At 39.9% G+C, this 23,788-nt stretch overlaps 1 protein-coding gene across 1 annotated transcript; it reads left to right on the top strand.

Moving 5' to 3' along the window:
* cdo1 (cysteine dioxygenase, type I) lies at nucleotides 1–21,061 on the top strand. Its single transcript, XM_043711090.2, has 5 exons — nucleotides 1–257; nucleotides 14,541–14,618; nucleotides 15,516–15,670; nucleotides 19,381–19,550; nucleotides 20,824–21,061. The coding sequence occupies exons 1-5, from the start codon at nucleotides 1–3 to the stop codon at nucleotides 20,851–20,853; spliced, it is 690 nt and encodes a 229-aa protein (XP_043567025.2). The 3' UTR covers nucleotides 20,854–21,061.
* Nucleotides 21,062–23,788: the final 2,727 nt, after the last annotated feature.

The following is a 23,788-nucleotide window of genomic DNA, read 5'->3' as shown; positions in this document are numbered from 1 at the left end:
ATGGTGGTTGGTCCTGCAGTGCTTGGATCGATAAATAGCAGGAAGCTGGTTTGTAGAGTTGTAGGGGGAGTCGTATTGTTAGAAGCAATGGAGCAGGCAGGAAAACTGAAATCGGCGAGTCTGGCGGATTTAATTCGGGCTTTGCATCAAATTTTTGAGAATGATAAGATTGACGTGGACGAGGTGCGGGATATGCTGGAATCATATAAGAGTGACCCTTCAGAATGGTTGAAATACGCGAAGTTTGATAAGTACAGGTGAGGGATAGGAGAGGGAAGAGCTATCAGCATTGTCCTCGGTGAGGGGGCTGATTGTGGTAAATACTCAGCCCCTTGTCGGAGCCTGTTAGAGAGCCGCAGTGTGAGACAGGCCTGTGGCCAGAACAGTGACCACTGGCCAGGCTGAACCTCTGAGAGATCCGGACACTTTCTTTTTCTGTGTAAATGTGCAGGGATTCCGCGCTGTTTTCCCCAAACGTCAAAGAATAGTATTGCTGTATGTTCTTACAGATTTTAGAAAAAAATGACTCTTACTCCGAGGGGGTACTTTTGTAACCCGTGGCCTGCACTCGTTTCTTTAAAACTGTTTGTATTTAATGATTGATTGCTACACTTCACTTCGTGTTTTCTTCCCTTCTGCCATGGGGACTTACACTCAAAAGGTACGATGATTTTATTAAAATACTATTCTATATTTCTCTTTCCCCTCCCCTACTCTTGTACCACTTATGGAATGTGTCAGTCTGGAATTGTAAACTCTAACTCCTGCAGTTTGAACTAAAGTTATTGCTAAATGGAATTTTCCTAAAGGCTATGATTAAGTCCTAGAAACAGAACAAACCTAATTTGCCAACAGCAAATCTTTGAACAAAGACCTAAAGTAAACAAACAATACATTGCCAAGCTGTACTGTATTATCTTTAATCTGTCGGTGACAATGAAAATTGGCAGATTTGAACTGTTAACTCTGCTCCCTTCTCATTGAGAGTAACACTTTAAGTCTTGCTTATTACTGGAGCTTTTAAAAAGGGTCTTGCCATGTGACCTTTGACCTGTAGTCTCTCAGCTTTAGTGGTTTTACTACGAGAGGGACAAGTGTCCAGAAAAACTTCTGGAAGGGCCCTAAGTAGCTGTTGTAAGAGTTGTGGAATGTTTTTTCTCTTGCAACTTTCCATTGATGACTTATGGTGGGAACAGGCAACTTCTATGTACTATGCCTGAGAAAACTTTTTAAAATTAGAAAATTACTGGACATTTTGGAATATTTTAGTTCAAATTTTTTTGTTGTTTTCTTGCCTCAATGTTCTCTCTCTTAGCACTGGTGCTGAAGTAGTGCAAATCTGCAGAGGGTGGGCCTTGACTTTCTAGAATGTTGTTTTGTTATCATTATTTGCACAGTGAAGCAAGTATTGTAGTTGCATTCCAAAATGTGATCTGTCTTCGGTAGCAACAAATTTACCCAATTTCAATGAGGTAAAAACAATGACTGCAGATGCTGGAAACCAGATTCTGGATTAGTGGTGCTGGAAGAGCACAGCAGTTCAGGCAGCATCTGAGGAGCAGTAAAATCGACGTTTCTGGCATAAACCCTTCATCATGGGGACAGTGCTGAACTGGAAGTTTGAAACTAGGATGAGGTGGGGAAAGCAGAAATGAGGAAACTGTTGAAGTCCACATTGATGCCCTGGGGTTGAAGTGTTCTGAGGCGGAAGATGAGGCGTTCTTCCTCCAGGTGTCTGGTGGTGAGGGAGCGGCGGTGAAGGAGGCAGACTGCCCAGTTGAGGTTCACCAAACTACTGTTGGTCTGGAGACCTAATGCTGTGCAAAGTCTTGTTTGCTTTTCTGCCACTTTGTTTTTAAAAAGTGGCACAAAATTGATTTGTATTCATGAATAATCATACCTCAGCATTAAACTTACAAAATTATATACTTCATTAGCTTTACAGATTTTGAGATGAATAGGTAAGATTGGCCAGAAGTGGAAAGTTATTAATGGTGGCTGGTGATGAGTGCTTTCCTGAGGCTTAGTGAATAGTTTCCTACCCAATCACTTTGTCTATCATAGCTGTGTATATGTGGTTAACTCTTTTAAAAGAAAGTGTATCCTCCTGGTTAGTGCTGCCAACAGCATGGGTTCAATTCCTGTGCTAGCTGAGACTTACAATGAAGGATTCTCCTTCTCAACCTCTCTCCTGACGTGGGGTGTGTTGATGCTTTGGTTAAACCATCATGAGTCATCTCTGTAATGAGAGCAATCATAGTCCAGTAGGACTATGGTGACTTTACCTTTTCATCTACTTTATTTGGTCATGAGGCTGAACAAGTGAAATGCAAATGTACTGTGCCTGAACCAATCTCAAGTTAGATCTGTGTGCGTCAGGCCCAAATCAAATGGATCCAAATTCAAGGTCTGCAATCTTCTGAAGTGTAGGAAGTGAAAACAGCTTGTGTTAAAGATTTGGCAAGGATCACCTTTTTTTAACAGCTATGCAACTTTTTTCTAAAATCAAGCTGTTCTTGTGCAGCTGAAACTTTGCCAACTACTTTTCCTGGGTATGATTTTTCCATAAAGCAAGAATGATTATTCCCACTTGTCTACTTGAAGTCAGAAGGTGAAGGCAGGTGTCATTGACTGTTTAGCACCACAAGACCATCAACCACCTCTGGTGGCAATAAATTTTTCAGTAATTAATCCCTCCTCCGATATGAGGACAAGAACTGGATTCTTGAAGTGAGTGGCTTTGGTGAACACTGACTAGTGGCAGGGAGCACAGAGATTCCCTTCAGTGGGAGGGGACTGCAGGGGAGCTCTAGGCTAGCTGGAGTCTTAACCAATGGAAAGGAAGTCGGTCATAGTTGGCCAATCACTCGTTCCAGAACATCACTGTAACAGACCAGTTTTGGGGTAAAATGTGGCAACTAACACTAATGCTGTGCAAGAGCCAGAAAATGATCATGGCCAACAAGCCTGAATCTTATTGGCTCTTTTACTTTTGTTGTATTGCATTCCCATCACTGAATCTCTTGCATATATATCCTGAGGGAGTCACTGTAGATGTCATATGTAGCAATTGACTCTCTACTTGTCCCGACAAAGCCAATCTAGCAGGTTGGTAGGCAACAGTCAGCTTTAAAGTTGGAAGTCACAAAGCTAACAAAATATGAATGTTTGTTATCTTATCGAAATATAAAATTTTAGAGCAGGGCTAGGCACTCATCACTAGAGATTACTGTTCCATTCACTAATTATGGCTAATCTGCTTTTATACCCCACCCCCATTTCTGTTCTCCCTCAATACCACTTTACCCACAGTGTAAATAAAACAGGTGGTGCAACTGGTTTGAATGGCCTTCTCTTACCCCTAAAGGTTAAGCAGCCATTACCCTACCAGACAATGGGATTATGTTCTCAGACAGGGGGCTTAAACTGAGGGTCACCACACCTCCAGCAAGGAGAAAGGTTGGGAGATTCCTTTTTTGTTGGAACTGAGCTTATTCAGGAATTGAACCTATGCTGTTGGCATCACTAAGTTGGCTAGAGTGCTATTCAAATCAGAATCAGATACCTGCCCCCTGCAAACCACAAACACGCCCTATCGTATTAGGAAAACCCTTCTGTACTGCTGAGTTCACCTTGTCTTTATAGTGAAGAGTCAGAGATGAACACCATAGAAACATCCATCGGTCCAACCCGTCTACGCTGACCAAATGACCCAATCCAATCTAGTCCCACCTGCCAGCACCCGGCCCAAATCCCTCCAAACCCTTCCTATTCCTGTACCCATCCAAAGCCTCTTAAATGTTGCAATTGTACCAGCCTCCACCACTTCCTCTGGTAGCTCATTCCATACCTGTACCAACCTCTGTGGAAAAAGTTGCCTCTTGGGTCTTTTTTTTTTTTTTTAAATATATCTTCCCTCTCACCCTAAACTTGTGCCCTCTAGTTCTGGACTCCTTGACCCCAGGGAAAAGACTTTGCCTATTTACCCTATCCATGCCCCTCATAATTTTGTAAACCTCTAAGGTCACCCCTCAGCCTCTGACGGTCTAGGGAAAACAGCCCCAGCCTGTTGAGCCTCCTATTGCTCAAATCCAACCCTGGCAACATCCTTGTAAATTTTTTCTGAACCCTTTCAAGTTTCACACTATCTTTCTGATAGAAAGGATACCAGAATTGCACGCACTATTCCAACAGTGGCCTAACCAATGTCCTGTACAGTCGCAACATGACCTCTCAACTCCTGTACTCAATACTCTGAGCAAACACCTTCTTCACTATCCTATCTACCTGCGACTCCACTTTCAAGGAGCTATGAACCTGTACTCCAAGGTCTTTGTTCAGCAACACTCCTGAAAACCTTTCCATTTAAGTGTATAAATCCTGCTAAGATTTGATTTCCCAAAATGCAGCATCTCTCATTTGTCTGAATTAAACTCCATCTGCCACTTCTCAGCCCATTGGCCCATCTGGTCCAGATCCTGTTGTAATCTGAGGTAATCCTCTTCGCTGTCCACTACACCTCCAATTTTGGTGTCATCTGCAAACTTATTAATTGTACCTCTTATGCTTGCATCCAAATCACTTCTGTAAATGACAAAAAGTAGAGGGCCCAGCATCAATCCTTGTGGCACTCCACTGGTCACAGGCCTCAGTCTGACAAACAACCCTCCACTGCCACCACTGTCTTCTACCTTTGAGCTAGTTCTGTATCCAAATGGCTAGTTCTCCCTGTATTCCGTGAAACCTAACCTTGCTAACCAGTCTCCCATGGGGAACTTTGTCAAATGCCTTACTCAAGTTCATATAGATCACATCTACTGCTCTGCCCTTGTCAATACTCTTTGTTACTACTTCAAAAAACTCAGTCAAGTTTGAGACATTATTTCCCACACACAAAGGCATGTTGACTATCCCTAATCAGTCCTTGCCTTTCCAAATACATGTACATCCTGTCCCTCGGGATTCCCTCCAAATACTTGCCCACCAGAGGTTAGTCTCTCCAGTCTATAGTTCCCTGGCTTGTCCTTACCACCCTTCTTAAACAATGGCACCATGTTTGCCAACCTCCAGTCTTCCAGCACCTCACCTGTGACTATCTATGATACAATATCTCAGCAAGAGGCCCAGCAATCACTTCTCTAGCTTCCCACAGAGTTCTCATTTAAGCTTAAATTGAGTCTGTTTCTTACAGCTCTTAAGCTATTTGTCTTGTGAAGTACTCTTACTCAGTTTGTCATTCACTACATTTTGTAGTACTCTTAGTCAAACCACCACCTGACCGCAACTGACATCATTATTTTTGGGTGTATGACCTTCACTGAAAAATGAGATGGACAGGCATTAAAATTAAAAACCTTGAATGAGCAAGGAGCAATGGACTGTAGCATCTCTAACAGAATCAAGATGTACAAATATATAAGGCAAGATTTGATGTAGAAGTGAGAAAATTGCCCACGGTGCACATTCCCTCCTTGATTTTTGATGTCCATATTGAATCAAACTAATGGCAAATATGGATATGTTCTTGTAATTATCTAAATTCTAAGCTCAAGCAATGAACTATCAACATATACCCCTAGTTAAAAGTCTAACCTTCTTTTCAACAATCCTTTGACAGCATCTTATAAACCCATCACCACAACCATCTAGAAGCTCGAACACAAGGCTTGGAAGTCCCACACAAGCACCATGCTAACCTGATAATATATTCCTGTTCCTTCAGTGTCACTGGTTCAAAATCTTGGAATCCTCTCAACAGTGGTGTAGGTCTCCTTATAGCTCATGGACTGCACTGGTTCAAGAAGGCAGCTCACCACCTTGGGCAATAAAGGCTGGCCCAGCCAGTGACCTCCAGTTCAATAAACGAATAGAAAGGGAAAAAAAACTACAGCTGCTAGTTGGAGGCAACAATTTGGAACAACTGGTGGGAGAAAAATCTAACTTTGGGTATTTTCAATGCAATGACCCACAACTAGCCCCTCCTGGCAGTCCAAAGGCTGTTTTCTATATTCATCAAAACACTGTTCAGCTACCCAGCTTCCAATAGTTGTCAAGCTGATGACACTTGGCTTCAATGAGCTATGTTACTAGCCAAAAATCATTGTGCATTCCTGCTGGTTTCCTGCCCCTACCAACTGCTTAAACAAAGCAGCAGTGTAAATGCCCCACATAATGAGATTCAGTAACTGTTTTTCCCCCAAAGGTGTAGCAATTCTTTCCACTGCCCTGTTTTAAATCTTCTTCTCTTTCAGTTCACAATCAAAAATCCTGAAAACTAATTACACTTTTGCATTTTTATTCTCCACATTGCGTGACTGTTGCATATCCCTGGGCTTGCTAAAGGGCAGACCTGTTGTTCAGCAGCACACTGTCATTAAAAATTTCCCATTCCCTCTAACAGCAGATACTAGGAGCTGCTCAAAACAGATGACCAGTGCCAGGAGGACGTTCAGTTGCTTAGTTAAAGTAAATGTCTTCAGCTATACCACCAGCTTTAGTCTCTTATCACTGGCCTTCTACTTGGTCATGATGCATTTAAGAGCTCCATTTCATCCATTTTACTCATTGCACAAGCTGAAAATCCATATCTCAACTTGTACAAATTCAGTTACCTGATATAGCAATTAGATCTATCAAATATTAAACTCATCAATGGCTTCAATCTTTAATAACTAGACAAGCACAAAAGACAAAGAACCTAACTGAAGCTGTGTGCTTGTATGTTCTAACCTCTGTCTTGGCTGTGACTAGCATGTATATTACTGATGCTGTGTCTAAGCAAAAAGTATTGAAGATGACCATATCATTCAACTTTTCAACCCTTTTGAGGGTTGAAAGTCTTTTGGCGTTACCATTGTTGACCAGAGTCTGTTCACATAAAACAGTAGCTGTGAACTGGAGCTACCTGAGCCTAAGCTGCTGGTTTAAGTTGGTTCAGCTGTGAGGGATGACTGGGAAATCTTCACTTGGTGCAAAAATAAAGGTGTCCTTGGAGTGAGCCTATTTTGGAAAGACACCCCTGTCAGATAAGCAGGGGAACCAACTAGAACAAGATGAGAGTTTGGGAAGATAAGGATGATTAATTTCCATGTACTATCAGAAATTCCAGAGAGCAACATCACTAGTGTGGAACCCACATTTTCAGTATAGAAAAGACTCCAATGTCTGGAAGAAACCCCTGGCCAGTGAGATGTTCTATTCTTGGTATTAGTTTTCATTTTTGACTGTTCTTGGGAATATCTGATTTGTGGGTTGTTTTGAATTGCATGCCTGTTTTCCTAACCAATGGCATGAATTAATGTTTTTAGCTAAACTAATAAAGGTAGTGGTTAGTTGATACAGACTTGACTCCAGTCCTCTAGTGTCAAGCCAATTACTTGTCAAGGGAGGCAGTACCTTTTAAAAGGCAATGGATACAGAATTTTATGCCTACTTTTAAGGCAGAGGTAAGTCATCCTTCCTTACCAAGGACTGAAAGGTGATTGGTGATTCTACAAGAATGAAAATTCTGATTAAAATCCGATCAGCCAATATCCCCTCTTTAAAAGCAAATTACTGCGGATGCTGGAATCTGAAATCAAAAGAGAAAATGCTGGAAAATCTCAGCAAGTCTGGCAGCATCTGTAAGGAGAGAAAAGAGCTGACGTTTCGAGTCTAACTGATCCTTTGTCAAAGCTTTGACAAAAGTCAAAGGGTCAGTTAGACTCGCAACGTCCGCTCTTTTCTCTCCTTACAGATGCTGCCAGACTTGCTGAGATTTTCCAGCTCTTTTTTTTTTGGCTTCAATATCCCCTCCAACAGTGTAGCAGGTCCAAGTGGTCTTCTCTTGTTTGTATAATGTTGCAAGCTGCCTATAAATAGGCTCTTTCACACCTTCAAGAAAACAAAAGGATACTTGCATGTAAAAGGAATATAGGAATGTCCTTCATTTTAAATGCATACGCACATGTGAAAAGCCTGGAGTACCTTTGTTGTTTTTGAGAACTTCCTTTTGAAGAAAGCACTTGAAGCTTAAAACTGTTTTTAAGCTGTTATTTTGTGGGCAACAGTAAAGTATAGAAACAGACTCCTCCATGCCAACCAAATATCATAAATTAATATAGTCCCATGTGCCAGCATTTGGTCCTTATTCTTCTGAACACTTCCTATTCTTGTATCCATCCAGCTGCCTTTTAATTATTGTAATTGTACCAGCCTCCACTTCCTCTGGCAGCTCATTCCACACACCATGGAAAAAGTTGCCCTTTAGGTCCCTTTTTTGAATCTTTCACTCTCTCCTTAAACCTGTGCTCTCTAGTTTTGGACTCCCCTACCCTAAGAGAAAGACCTTGGCTATTCCCACTACCCATCCCTCTCAGATCTTAAACATGTATAAGGTCATTCCTCAACCTCTGCTCTGGGGAAAAACAGCCCTAGCCTATTCAGCTTTTCCCTATAGCTGAAACCGTCCACCATCCTTGTACATCTTTGCTGAATCTTAGTTATACAACATCCTTCCTTCAGCAGGAAAACCAGAATTGAATGCAGTATTCCGAAAGTGGTCTAACCAATGTCCTATGCAGCTGCAACATGACCTTCCAGCTCCTATACTCCATGCACTGACTGGCAAGTGTACCAAAGGCCACCTTCACTGTCCTGTCTACCTATGACTCTACTTTCAAGGAACTACGAACCTGCACTCTAAGGTCTCTGTTGGCAACACTCCCCAGGACCTTTTTATCATGAAGTATATAAGTCCTGCTCTGATCTGCCCTTTCCACAACCTATTCAAGAGGCTTTCTAAAGGGCCATAAAATATAAGGCAAACTTAACCTTAATTGTTTGAAAGCACATTCCTCTGGATGTTGGAAATCTCAAACTCTGCTGGATAAACTCAGGTGTTTCTTTTAGCATCTGGGGAGAAACCATTCAAGTTTGGTTGATTTTATTTGAAGAGAAAATGCTGGTTTTCTTGGAGAAGAGGAGCAAGTGCATAGAATACCCCAGAGCAAAAGGCAGTGAAAGTGGTGACAAAGGACAGATGTGAAAAATAACAAGAAAATGGATCTGGTCTACTGAGACCAAAGCCTACAAGTCCCAGATGGATGGGGTGGGGCAACATTTTTAAGCAAATTGGGGGTACAGTGTTATGTAGTCTCTCCCTTTTTTAAAACCATTCTGTCAACTGAGCAGAAAATTATTTGTCCAGGTGACTGCTTTTGCATTGAGACAAGTCATTATGAACATAAGCTGGTACCAGTGTAAAGGAATTGAATTTATTGTCACATCTACCAAGGCATAGTGAAAAGCTTTATCTTGTGAGCAATATAGGCAGATCAGAGTCAAGTAGCATTAATAAGTAAGTAAACAGCAGCAACTTCTTCTAGTCCCAACTTTATAAGTAACAAAGTTACAATAACCTTTTTTACTAAACATACTGTCCCTAATCCTATTTGGCCTTTATGGTTACAATACTTCCTAATTCTCTAGTCAGCTGGTCTCTACCTCCTTACTATGGTGGTCTCTGACGATTCCAAATTCCCAGTGACACTTGCAGACCAGCCCTGGTTTTATGATTTTTAGATGGTGTTCTAGAACTTCATAGTCCTGACCAATCAGGGAGATGCACTTAAGAGTTTGGAACAAGTCAATCATTTAAATAGCATGCTACTATTAGTTGCTTTGTGTAGCAGTACCTGGTGCCTTTCTGTCTGGCTTGCCTTTGTTTAGTAGATAAATTGGAGTATGTTTATCCAGAATAATTGCCTTTTTGGTTATGCTAATAATTAGCAGCTGGCTGCTGTTGCACTAAGTCGATTTCATGTTTGAGTTTTACTTAACCATTGCATTCGGCATCCCTTGTTGTCTGGCCAAGTTTTGAGTTGGCCATTCTCTTTCAGAAGGCTTCAGATGCTAGTTGGTGCCCACTGAAGGATTTCAGCAGAAATCAGCTGCATTGGGACTCTTGCACTGTCCTGACCTATATCCTGCCTCTGCTGTCGGAACTGCTATGTTCCTATTGGAAAAGTGTGGGCAATGGTTACAGAAGCTGAGTGCTGATTTACTAGACATCTCGGCTTATTAATTGCACTTGGAGAGAGAAATCTACACAACAGTAATCCCCAGGACTGACACAATTTACAATCTAATATGTAGAACTATTCCACTGCCAGTGGATACCTTACTTGGTATGCTATGTGATAGTGTTTGTTTTTTATGTGCACACCCAACCTCCGCTAACCCCCATCTGCAGCTTTGAGCTGAACCTGTGGGAGAATGGGATAACCTTGCAGGGTAGAGTAATTAAACTTTAATGTGTATTGTGCTATTTTTAAAAAGTGAAATTTGTTTTTCACCATTCTGATCAAAAATTAATAGTGACTAACTGTTAGCTTTCAGAAAGTTTGGATTGGGACAGTGTGTTTTTAGGCTTTTGAAAGGTGGCTGTCTCAGCTGAAGACCTGTCAGGTACTGTTTGCCTACTTTACGATTCTAAGCCTTCTAGTGAATTGTTTTAGTATTCCTATATTGTAAACTCGATTAGCAGTTAAAGCTCCCAGTAACTCAAATAGATGTAACAGTCTGACCGATCAAACTAGCTTTCTCTTGTAACCGCTCCCATTACACTTTCTAAATACTAAGCTTTTACAATCCTTTTTTTTTTCAAAACCTGAGCTGTTGCTGTGGAGCAATATTTGAAGAAAACTAGGATTTCCTCCAATTACCAAGCACCCTACAATAGGGCTGTATTTATTTTTTCTTTTGGGCTGTTCTTGAGATTCCTCACCGTACTAAGCTTTTTTTTCTCTGCTCCTTATTTACATTTTCTCTTTCACTAACTCATTCACTAAAACTTTCTCTAACATCCTGGTTAATGAGGAGTTTGCCCACAGCAGGATGTGTACTCCACAGGTATGAGCCTTTCTGCCATTCCCCTAATTTGAGACTATGTAAATTTGCTGCTTAGATATCTGTTACTCACCAATGAGCTGCCTTTCCTGTGCTGATTGCACTTTATACTGGGGAAATTAATCAAAATATTTTTCCTCTGGACTCATATATTTGAAAGCCTTGAAGCCAAAAATAAATGAGCTGTGAAATTTTAAAGCTTGCAAGCTTTACAAGCTGTTTGCTCTCCCCACTCCTGCCTCAATGTTTATTGTTGCATAACTTTTTTATATATAAATAATATAATTGTCCTGGTCATGTCTTTCACTTACTGCTAATGCGTACTGTCAGGCTCGTACACTTTTTTTTGTGGTCTCTGGTAACAAGTCAGATTCTTGAGCAGTAAATGCTGAAAATATTCAGCAGGTGCCAACATCTGTTGAGAAATTGTTTTTCTTAGATTCTCAATAACTATATATAGTATTTTGCTCTTAGCATATACACTTTCTAGTCTCTGGCTAATGAGCTTTCTTCCCAATTCTGATTTTAAATGGGATGTATTTTTAAAGCACCACCAGAACAAGTCAATGTTTGTTTACTTCTCCTCTTTCCCCACCCCCTTCGCTTTTCTCTCCAGAGCCCAAACCTGTTTGCCTATTCCTGATGTTTTCCACGTAGGCATCCTTTTGTAATGTGTTTTTTATTTTGAATTCTCTTTCATTTTATTATGAATATAAAGACCACAACTAAAAAGATTTTGAAAATAGCTTTTCAGTTTTACACTAGTAAAAACCAATCCTTTTAATGGTTACTATGTCTGTACACACAGGTGTGTATATTTCCATATGACTATGGAGCATTTCAGCTATGGAGAGACTAGATGAGCTCAGGTTGCTCTCTTTGCAGAGAGGTTTTGAGGTTTCTGTTTAAAAGTTGTATCAGATTACAAGGGGCACGGACTTGGTGACTAGAAAGAAGCTGATCGACTTAATTTGAAGAGTTGATGACTGGGAAATGATCACTCATTAGTGAAAGGGAGGTCTAGAGGAGACTTGAGAAACCTTTTTGCTCAGGGTGGTTGGGGTTTAGAGTACCCACCCAAGGAGGGTAAATGAGGTGGGGATCCAACTTTTTAAAAAACCAATGTCCCTGAAGGAAGCATCTCTGGTCTAGACAGGAGGGATTGAGTGAATCCCAGAGTATAAAGGCAGTAGGAGTATACTTAAGAGGGAAATCAGGAGGGCAAAAAGGGGACATGAGATAGCTTTGGCAAACAGGTTTAAGGAGAATCTAAAAGGTTTTGTAACTAGGGAGAGAAATCGGGCCCCTCAAATCAGCAAAGCAGCCTTTGTGTGGAGATGCGGATACTAAATGAGTATTTTGCATCAGTGTTTACTGTGGTGAAGGATATAGAAGATATAGAATGTAGGGAAATAGATGGTGATGTCTTGAAAGATCTCCATATTACAGTGGAGGAAGTGCTGGATATCTCTGCATAAAGCTGGATAAATCCCCAGACCTATCAGGTGTACCTGAGAGCTCTGGGAAGCCAGGGAGGTGATTGCTGGGCCCCTTGCTGAGATATTTGTATCATCGATGGTCACAAGTGAGGTGCCAGAAGACTGGGGGTTGGCTAATGTGGTAAGGACAAGCCAGGGAACTATAGACCGGTGAGCCTAATGTTGGTGGACAAGTTGTTTGTTTGAGGGAATCCTGATGGAGAAGGTTTACACCTATTTAGAATGGCACGGACTGACTGGGGATAGTCAATGAGGCCTTGTGGGAAATCATGTCTCTAATTGATTATTTGGTAGAAGATGGAGGGCAGAGTGGTGGACATGATCTATGTGGATTCCAGTAAGGCATTTGACAAAGTTCCCCATGGGAGACTGGTTAGATCTCATGGAACATTGAGAACAAGGCATTTGGATACAGAACCGGCTTGAAGGTAGACAGGGTGGTGGAGGTTGTTTTCCAGACTGGAGGTCTCTAACCAGTGGAGTGCCACAAGGATCAATGCTGGATCCACTACTTTTTGTCACCTTACTTAAATGATTTGGATGTGAGCATAAGAGGTACAATTAGTAAGTTTGCAGATGACACCAAAATTGGAGGTGTAGTGGATAGTGAAGAGGATTACCTCAGATTACAACAAGATCTTGATCAGATGGGCCAATGGGCTGAGAAGTGGCAGATGGAGTTTAACTTGGATAAATGCAAGGTGCTGTATTTTGGGAAAGCAAACCTTAACAGAGTTGAGGAGAAACTTCTTCACCCAGAGAGTGGTGGATGTGTGGAATGCTCTGACCCAGAAGGCTGTGGAGGCCAAGTCTCTGGATACTTTCAAGAACAAGTTGGATAGAGCTCTTCAGGATAGTGGAATCAAGGGTTATGGGGATAAGGCAGGAACAGGATACGGAGGATGATCATAATGAATGGTGGTGTTGGCTCGAAGGTACAGGAGGAGGCCATTCTGCCCTATTGTCTATTGACTTGGACCATAATGGTAAGGTCCTAGGAAATTTTGATGAACAAAGATATTGGAATGCAGGCTCACAGTCCTTGAAAGTAGTATTGCAGGTAAACAGGACAGTGGAGAAGGCAATTGGTATGCTTTCCTTTATTGGTCAGTGTATAGGAGTTGGGAGGTCATGTTGCTGCTGTACCAGACACTTAGGCCACTGTTGAAATAGTGTGTAGTTCTGGTCTCCTTCCTATTGGAAGGATCTTCTGAAACTTGAAAGGGTTCAGAAAAGCTTTACAAAGATGTTGCCAGTGTTGGAGGATTTGTTATAAGGTGAATAGGCTGGGACTGTTTGCTCCTGGAGCATTGGAGGCTGAGGAGTGACCTTTTATAGATCTATAAAATCATGAGGGGTATGGATTGGGTAAATATCATCTAAGTCTTTTCCCTGGGGTGGGAGAGTCCAGAACTGGAGCGCACAGGTTTAGGGTGAGAGGGGAAAGATGAAAAAGTTGCCCCTTACATCTTTTATATGCAGAGCATGGTGCATGCATGGAATGAGTTACCAGAGGAAGTGGTGGAGGCTAGTACAATTACAACACTGAAGAGGCATCTGGAAAGGTTTAGAGGGATATGGGCCAAGTGTTGGCAAATGGGACTGATTAGGTTAGGATATTCAGTCGGCATGAATGAATTGGACAAAGGGTCTGTCAGTGCTGTTCATCTGTCATAATGTTCAAGGATATGGGCCTAGTGCAGGAAAAACAATCTAGTGTGCATAGTAAATCTTTGGTACAGACTCAGTGGGTCAAAAGGGTTTCTGTACAATATAAATCTAGAATCATAAATGAGGGAAAACTTCTTTCAACTAAATCTCAATTCTGTTTTTTTAATATTAATTGAACATTGAACCATTATTGAATGTCTGTCTGTTTTTTGATGAGGGGGGAAAATTAAAGTTCAAATTGGACTTGTTTTGCTTGGCTTTTTTGAAATCTTCCCTCCTGGAAATAGCTTTTAGTTGAAAGTTGATTTTCCAGGTTAATGTTGATATTTGAATCTTCTATCAAGTGTTGCATGCCCAACTCAGTTGAGCACAACATAATCAAAAATCTTCGTATTGACATTTGTGCTTCTGGTTTGTAAACACCTTAAATGTCTTTAGATTGTTTTGATTTTAACACTAATTATAATTCTTCCCTGTTTACAGGTACACAAGAAATCTAGTTGATGAAGGAAATGGCAAGTTTAATCTGATGATACTATGCTGGGGCGAAGGCCATGGAAGGTATGCTGTTTTGAGTATTTTGTTTGTGACTATTAAATCACTTCAGTCCTTTTCTACACCTAAAAGTTTGGCTTTTCTTGCTTTTGTTGTGGCTGGATTGTAACTGGAAGCATATAGATGGTTACTTTTTTACACCACTAATTCTCATGAACAATATTACTAATTGTCTGTTTTGATCAAAGACTTGGGCTTCGTGATTTTGGAGGTGCTGGTGTTGGACTGGGATGTACAAAGTTTTAAATCTCAAACCTGCTGGACTATAACCTGGTGTTTGAAAGCACTAGCTTTCAGAGTGCAGCTCCTTCATCAGGTAGTTTATGAAAGCTAGTGTTTCCAAATAAACCTGTTGGACTATAACCTGGCATTGTAACTTTTTTCCTTTCTATTAACTTGAGCTTGTTCTGCTTGGCTACTTCTTAAATGACTTTGCTTTTGATTTAAGTCTTGTTTTTTCTTTCCCAAAAGTTTGTCTTTTTGTGACTGTGTACCCTGTGTTGAGCAATGGCAGATTGACTGACTTCTTTTTCTGGTAAAGCTGCAAAAAATATGACAAACTGTTTATTTTTGCTTATATTTTTTCTTTCGTTTTCAATGGAAAGTCCATGGCCTCAAATGTTCCTCCTAATACCATATTTTTGAGAAATGGTGGAAATAGTATCAAAGCTACATCATGCCACTTTATCTAACTATTCGAGTACACTGTTATGATGTCTGTTTGCTTTTTAAAATAATGGTTGAAATGTAAAAACTGATCCTAATCAAAAAGTTGGTTTTTCATAGCAAAAAGAGTATTCGGTTGATTTGAGTTTGTATTCCTCTCAGAAGGATTTGTTTTTAATCAAGATTTGTAGAACCATTGTTTGACAATACTGGAATCTCTTATTTTCCACATTATAGCAGTATCCATGATCATGCTGATTCCCACTGCTTCTTAAAACTGCTTCAGGGGCAGTTGAAGGAAACACTCTTTCACTGGCCTGATGGCAAAGGAAAAGAACTGAACAAGAAGCTTGAGACCATTCTACAAGAAAATCAATGTACTTACATCAATGGTAAGGCTTTCATTTGGTCTCAAATATGTACTTGTGGCTGAGATTAAAGTTTTTTCATCAGGTTTTTTTTTGGCTTTTTCATTTGTTGGATGAGGCTGTTGCTGGCTGGGTCAGATTTTATTAATCACAGCAGTTGAAAATCAGCCACATTGCTGTTGGCCTGGACTCTCTTATACACCAGACCAGGTAAGGATGGTGGTTTCCTTTCCTAAAGGCTATTAGTGACTCAGATGGGGCTTTTTCTTTCAATCAACAATTGATTTGTGGTCTGAATTTGGACTTTTAATTCCAGGTTTGTTTCTTTTTAAGTGGAATGTGAATTCCACTGTCTCCTGTGGTAGGATCTGGGCCCAGGACCCAGAACATACCTGGGTCTCTGCAGTAACAAATTTTTGTTTTATGTATTCTTTTAATTGGTGGGTAGAGAAAGTATTTTATATTGGTGAAAAACAATTTTTTTTATTGAAGTGTTGACCAATTAATGTTAGTTTGAGGCTGGATTTTCATGTTGAACCTTGAGTAAGTGGGTAACTAACTTTTTAAAGTTATTTAATTAAACCTACAATTACTTTGTGATTTACCACATTGTCTCCCTAGAGGTAAACAGTCAAGTGTTCATGGCACTGTCACATTACGATGGTGCCAAGATTAACTGACTCAAATGAGCCTTGTGACCCTAACCCTTCACTGCTCTTTCAATATCCATGTATCACTATATCCTCCATTGCCACTTGCCCTATAATTATGACCTCCAGCCTTCAGACCATGTAATTACAATGGAAGAGTGGTGTAGTGTCTATACATCTTGACCAAGAGACCTCTGTTCAACTCTTGTATGGTCCAGAGGTGTGCAGCATAGTGTTAAAACTGGTTAGCCAATGTGTAATTGCAATGGCATATTTTAAAATTAAAACTGCAAGACCATAGACGTATGAACAGAAATAAGCCATCCAGCCAATTCTGTTTACTCCACCATTTAAATGACATTGGTTGATCTGAATCCTCAACTCCACATCCCTGCCTTCTCATAACCCTGATTCCTGTACCAATTTAAATGTTTCCATTTTGAATATACTTTATTTCCTGCTGCAGAAGGCTAAGTCATTAAGAAACTTGCTACCCTCTTTCATGTCTATCGTTAGATGGGTAACACTTTTTTTCCCCTTAAATTTGAGATTATGCCCTCTAGTCCCTAGACCCTCCCACAATGGGACACTACCTTCCCGTACCCACCCTGAATTCCAATAAGAATTTTTTTGACATATTTTAACAGTCAGCTCTCCATCTTCAATGCTGACAAATATAAGCCAAACCTAATCAAACTTTCAGGAGTACATCACCTCTAAACCTATAAGAAATTAATCCTATTTGGTATTTTCCCTCCCCACCCCTTTAACTGGTCACTGGCTTGTTTTTACAAATGATTTAGCCAGTAATCTATCAAAGGCCGATGATCCCTAACCTGTCCACAAAACTGTCAATCAAACTGGACAGCTTGCTGCTGGGATAAGTGATTTGTCACATTTGAAATCCTGACCAATGTTCATAATGGCCTCAGTTGCCAAAACAAACCTCTTGGCAATACAAATAATGGCTATTTAAACAGCAAGTGGCTGTGGAACAAGTTTTGTTTCTGAACTGAAAATTGCTGATCCATTTTGTTTTCTGAATTTTAAGAGGTGTGGACATAGTAAATCTGTTCCAATCATGACAGTTCCCAAGCTCTTGAGGGCACATCACATTTTTTTTGCCAGTCAAAATGTACCATAATGTGTCATAGTATTTAAGTTTGCAGGAGATTGCTTGCTCTGTAATCTATACAGGAAACACCCCTCTAACGTAATACTGTTGTTTAATAACTGAAGCTACCAAACCCTTCTGACTTGATTTGTTATAAGGTTCTCCTCACTAGGCCTCTCTAGGTTTCATGTAGTATCAACAGCATGATTTTTACATTTTCCAAAGTGTACCTGACCTTTTTAATATTTTTTATTTTTGTTGGGCTGTGTAAAGGCAGGAGAAAGTGAGGTTTGCAGATGCTGGAGATCAGAGCTGGAAATGTGTTGCTGGAAAAGCGCAGCAGGTCAGGCAGCATCCAGGGAACAGGAGAATCGACGTTTTGGGCATAAGCCCTTAAAGGCATCCAAGGCTATTACTTTTCCTAACCGTAGGATGCTTTTTTGAGCTAATTTCAAATGGAGCTATTCAAAATCATAGTCAACAGAATTGGTTTGTTCTTCAATCAAGCCTACTCCTTTATTTTTAGGACACTCATCTGCCCTAAGGTTTCTGTTACAACATCTGTGCCCACTGTTTTAGGGCAATGAAGGGGGAATTCTTCCTGTGTTCCTATCTTGTGAAATGTTTCTTCTTTTTTAAAACAAAACATTTTTATTCTTCTGTATTCTAAAGTTTTTGAATTAGCTTATCTCAATGTATTTAAGCCAACTTTTAATGCTCTCCTCCATTCTTCAAGTTTTTGTGTAAACACCAACCTGACTTTTGTCATGGTCCAGAATTGTACTGAAATAACTGCAGAGGCTGGTATTCTGTCACCAATTTACCCTTTATTTACACCCAGTATATGGACTCCCAAGCCACCTCCTCGAATGAGGAGACTCTGAATCTCCTATTTAGCTGTCAGCCAGGGCTCCCTAGTTTGCCAGGTTAACAACCCCAAAATCTTTTTAACATATGATCTACTAATTATCAGTGTTTCCATCCATGGATATCTCATCCCTTTTGAGGGTTGCTACTCCAGAGTTGGCAACACAATGGCATATAGTCAGGAGGAAGTTCCCTGTAACTCCTCCATTCTGATTCAAAATCTTACAATGTCAGTCATGGATGGATGGTCAAGAAACTTTTTCCTGCTGATCAACACGTACAATCCCCACCTCATGAACTTGTGCTCCAATTTGAACCCACCATTTGAAAGAACCATTTGAGAATTGTATTAGTGCAATTTACTGAGTGAGGAATTCCATGTCCACCTGCAAAATAAATGTTACCAAGCCACTCTTTTCTCAGCTGGCCAAGTCCTAAAAGACATGTGGAATTGGTTCTTTCAATTGCTGCAGACCAATGAGGTGGAAAAAGTTGTTTCATCTTGTCCTTTTGCATTCTAAGTGAACCTGTCTGATTTGAGGCCAGGCCTATACACAAATGATTAATCTAACTGAAACTTTGTTTTTTTTTAAATGAAACTTAAGGGAAATGGTGCTTTTGTTTTTTTTTTGGAGTGAGGTACTAAAGAGACTGAAAGCCAAAGCTTTTCATCATGCACTTATCAGTGCTGAGAACAAGAAATCAACTCTTTTGGAATGCAAGTTTGAGAGATCCCATTCAAGATTGGGTTTTTTTGGAAAATTCTTACTATCTCTCCAATGTTTTGAGCCTGTTTTGTTTCATATGGCTTATTGGTTACCTTTCCCTTAAGTTTTATTTGTGGGTTGGCAGAGAATAAAACCCAGACTCCAGTTGATTGCTGTTCAAACTACTTAAAATTCATGGCTACCTTTTTTATATTGAAGGAAAAATCTTCTAAGTGAAAGTATCCTTGCAATAGCATAGAATTAACTTCAAGTCAATTCCTAGAAATTACAGTTAAACTTTTGACAATGAAATGGTAGTTCCTCCACCAGTACCATCAGACCTGAGTATGCCCCAATATTTTCATCTTTTAATCTAAATTGCTGTTTCATTTTCAGATTCACTTGGGGTGCACAGAGTTGAAAATCTGAGTCATACAGAGGTGGCAGTCAGCCTTCATTTGTATAGTCCACCCTTTGACTCCTGCAACTGCTTTGATGAAAGAACTGGGCATAAAAAGAAAGTAGGCGTTACCTTTACCAGCAAATATGGGGAAATAATTCCTCCTGTAAGTATTGTATGATTTGAAATGTTTTGGGGGTGGGAGAGAGGTGTTGGTGATAAGAAAATGCATGCAGTACTAAATAATAAAGTCCTTGTAGAAATTCCCATCTGGTATTGACTCCTACTGGGACTAGTATTATAAGCCTGCTGAAAAGTTGGTGCATGACTTAATGTAATTTTATGGTGTAACTTCACCATTATGCATTATCTTTAATGCTTCAAATTAAGAATTGAATATTTTAAGATGTATGATTTTTTTTTTGTTGACATAATTGTGTAACTTTCATCCTGCTAAATGGTGAGCTCTGAACTTGGGCTCAGAATTGTTCATGCTGAGGTACAGCTACCCAATTTATTCTGCAGACATCAACAAAAGTCACAGGAATTGGTGCAGCCTGTACTTTGTATCTAGTTACATATAATTGGGTATTCACTGCATTGCAGTATTTGTTTCATATTTCAAGGTAGCAAATGAACACACTGGAATTTCAGTATGAAGTCAACTTGGTCCTTAATTAACTATATGTAACTCTTTCCAGCTGCTTTGTTTTAAATATTTTTAAGTTTAAATTTTCCCAATAGTCAATCTATGCCTTAGTAATATTCTGAAAGTTTGAGTCCAAATGGGAAAACCATGCCTCTGACTTAATTCCAACCTTTATCGGCCCAAAGAAATTTCCCATCCTCCAACTCCCTTTGGGAGGATTCCAAATGCCTCCAGCATGTTAACTGATTACTGTAATATCTTCCATGATCAATCCTTTCATTGTACAGCTTTACAGTAAAATTTGGAAACTTATGTTTCAAAAGGTAAACTAACATTTAATTTAATGGTTGACCATTCTGGATTTCCTGGAAAGTTGGGCAAAATTTATGCTGCTTTATACCAGATTTTCACTTTATTAATTTTAAATGTGTCCAAACCAACAGTGATCTGGCCAAATAATTTGTGACAATCTCTCCATCCAGCAGTGCTGAGTGGATGATTTTCTTCCCACCTGGCCAATTCCAGAGCTCCTCTCCATAAACAGATGTTAGTCTTCAGCCAATTAGAATTGCTCCACATGTCAAAATGGCAGAAGGCACAGTACATGTTTGTTCTTTGTCCACAAAGCATGAATGTAATACAAACGTCATGGATGTTCCTCCATTTTAGCCCATCATTTGAAAAATATGGGTTTTAAAACCCATTTTGTTAAGCAATAAACTAAGTCAATAACAACTTAGAATTGACAGGTTTTTATAGGCTTAATTTTTCTTTTTTCTGTGACTTGCAGACAAAGACTGTTACTCAAGAGAACAATTGATCAATTCAGTAGACCTATCGGCCAGCTTAGTGGATTTTATGAAAATGCATGTATTGCAACATTACATATGAACCTATTGGTGACCTAATTTTGGCTTCTACACTTATAAACCAGGAAGAAAATTATTATAACCTTGCCTGTGCTACAATGTTAGATAGCTAATCTTTACATTTGTAACCTGATTTTAAGCAAACATCACTTTTTTTTTTTCATCAATCACCTTTACCATCCCAAGCCAAGAATGGTTCACAGAGTTAATGTTAACCAAACTGTCTGTTATCTTGTACACTTGTAACAATGTTTGCCAATGCACCATGAAGTCTTTTTTTCTCTCTCTCTCTCTCTCTCTCTCTCTCATTTAATACAAACTGAATTTAGAACATCTTTATTCTAAATTCAGTTTGTTTTCCTTCTCTTGACATTTTTTTGGAGAATGTTGGCTTCTACTTGATAAAATGATGTTCTGCAATATTATCCTGCACAAAACACCTGTAAATGTATTGATTTTAATTGCAAATCTAATGGCTTGCAGCTTTCATCTTTTCACTTAATATTGTCTAAAGTAACTTGTGTATATTTTGAAAAGGCATATGTTTTTAATGTTTGTCACTTAATAAATTACTTTAACCTTTGAAATTCCTGAATAGTGTTTTTTTATGTGAAACTTACAGATAATCACTTTGATAGAATTAACTTGTAGTGCTGTAATTGATCCTTGATGGCAGCACTAGACAAGGTTGCTCCCAGAATATAACCTGGCTTGATAAATTGTCATCTAGCTGGTTAACATGGTTCTGAGACATTCATCATGAGGTTATAGACTTTCATTAACAGCAGAACAAACTATTTATTGCATGAAAAAGAAATATAGACCATTCACATTGATCTTAACAGTTTTTCAACTTGGTTCCTGATGTTCTCAGTAACAGTTTCTGGAGAAATAACATTGTTACCTTTTCTCTTTAGGAGTTGTTTCCTTGCCATCCATGGAAGATTATTGAAATCCTTTCCAAATCTATCCGTGAACTGTTCCCAAATTTCAGCCTAAACTTTTCTCCATTCTAACAACTAGAGATTTCTAACCTAGCAGCAGTCTACTGACTATGTTGCACAGGCTAAACCTGCTGAAGTAACTGGTCCTTGAACTGTCCTAAATTCTTTTTCTAGGAGGAAAAAGAATACCATGTTGAATTACAACAAAGTTATCTTCTGAATTAAATTTGTTCAATCCTAGATTCTTCTGAACTGAATGCTAAGCTAATGGCTTTGCATGCTTCTATCTGAATTTCCATTTAATACCACTGCGCTTCACATTCACCTGATTTTTCTGACACATTGGCTATAGTCAATTCCAGAAAGATCAACCATTTTTTAAAAAATAAGCTATTCACATAATTAACCAATAATGCTTGTTTTGAAATTCAAGTTCTAAAAATGAGACTTTCATACAATTAAACATCTGTCTCCATAGTATATAATTGTGGATGTCAAATCCTATAAAATGAAAACTGCCTCCGACAATCCCTCTTCAGTGAATGTTTTTAGCTAGCCAATGGAAAGAAGTTTGAAGAATTGGTACACTGCTGCCTCACAACACTGGGGGACCTGGGTTCAATGCCACCCTCCGGCAACAACCTGTGAGTTTGCACTGTCTCGGTTTCCTCCAGGTGTTTTAGTTTCTTCCCACAATCCAAAGATGTGCAGGTTAAATGGATTGGTCATGCTAAATTGTCTGTGGTGTCCAAGGATGTGTAATTTAAGTGGATTAGCCATGGGGAATGCAGGGATAGGTGGGGTAAGTCTGCTCGTGATGTTCTGAGTCAGTGTTGACTTGTTGGGCCAAGTGGACTGTTTCCACATTGCAGGGATTCTGTAAAGTAATTAGATCTATTCAAAGCTGAGGAGGAATGTGGAATAGGGACGAGGTTATGTAATCTCCAGGGTTTGAGCTTAATGTGATCTTGCAGAGTCATAGATGTACAGCATGGAAACCGACCCTTCGGTCCAACCCGCCCATGTCAACCACATATCACAACCTAGTGCCAGCGCCCAGCCCATAATCCTCCAAACCCTTCCTACTCATACCCATCCAAATGCCTCTTAAATGTTGTAATTGTACCAGCCTCCACCACTTCCTCTGGCAGCTCATTCCATACACATACCACCCTCTGTTTGAAAAAGTTGCCCTTTAAGTCTTTTTTTAATATATCTTTCCCCTCCCACCCTAAACCTCTATCCTCTAGTTCTGGACTCCCTGACCCCCAGGGAAAAGACTTTGCCTATTCATGCCCCTTATAATTTTGTAAACTTCTAAGGTCACCCCTCTGCCTCCAACGCTCCAGGGAAAACAGCCCCAGCCTGTTCAGCCTCTCCCTATAGCTCCAATTCTCCAACCCTGGCAACATCCTTGTAAATCTTTTCTGAACCCTTTCAAGTTTCACAACATCTTTCCGATAGGAAGGAGACCAGAATTACACCAATGTCCTGTATAGCCACAACCTCCCAACTCCTGGACTCAATAGTCTGACTAATAAAGGAAAGCATACCAAAAGCCCTCTTCACTATCCTATGTACCTGTGACTCCACTTCGAAGGAGCTATGAACCTGCACTCCAAGGTCTTTGTTCAGCAACACTCCCTAGGGCCTTACCATTAAGTGTATAAGTCCTGCTAAGATTTGCTTTCCCAAAATGCAGCACTTCTCATTTATCTGAATTAAACTCCATCTGTCACTTCTCAGCCCATTGGCCCACCTGGTCAAGATCCTGTTGTAATCTGAGGTAACCTTCTTTGCTGTCCACTACACCTCCAATTTTGGTGTCATCTGCAAACTTACTAACTGTACCTCTTGGTATGCAATTTTGGGGGGAGGGTAACACGGGGAGGGAACTCAGTCTAATTGCTCATTTTGGAGATTTCATGACTGAATTTATATT

The sequence above is a fragment of the Chiloscyllium plagiosum genome, unplaced genomic scaffold (assembly GCF_037043375.1).
Source record: "Chiloscyllium plagiosum isolate Xiang-an unplaced genomic scaffold, Cpla_swu_hap1 HiC_scaffold_2, whole genome shotgun sequence".
NCBI lineage: Eukaryota > Metazoa > Chordata > Chondrichthyes > Orectolobiformes > Hemiscylliidae > Chiloscyllium > Chiloscyllium plagiosum.
The sequence above is the reverse complement of the archived record's forward strand: the minus strand, read 5'-3'. Positions and strand labels throughout refer to the sequence as shown.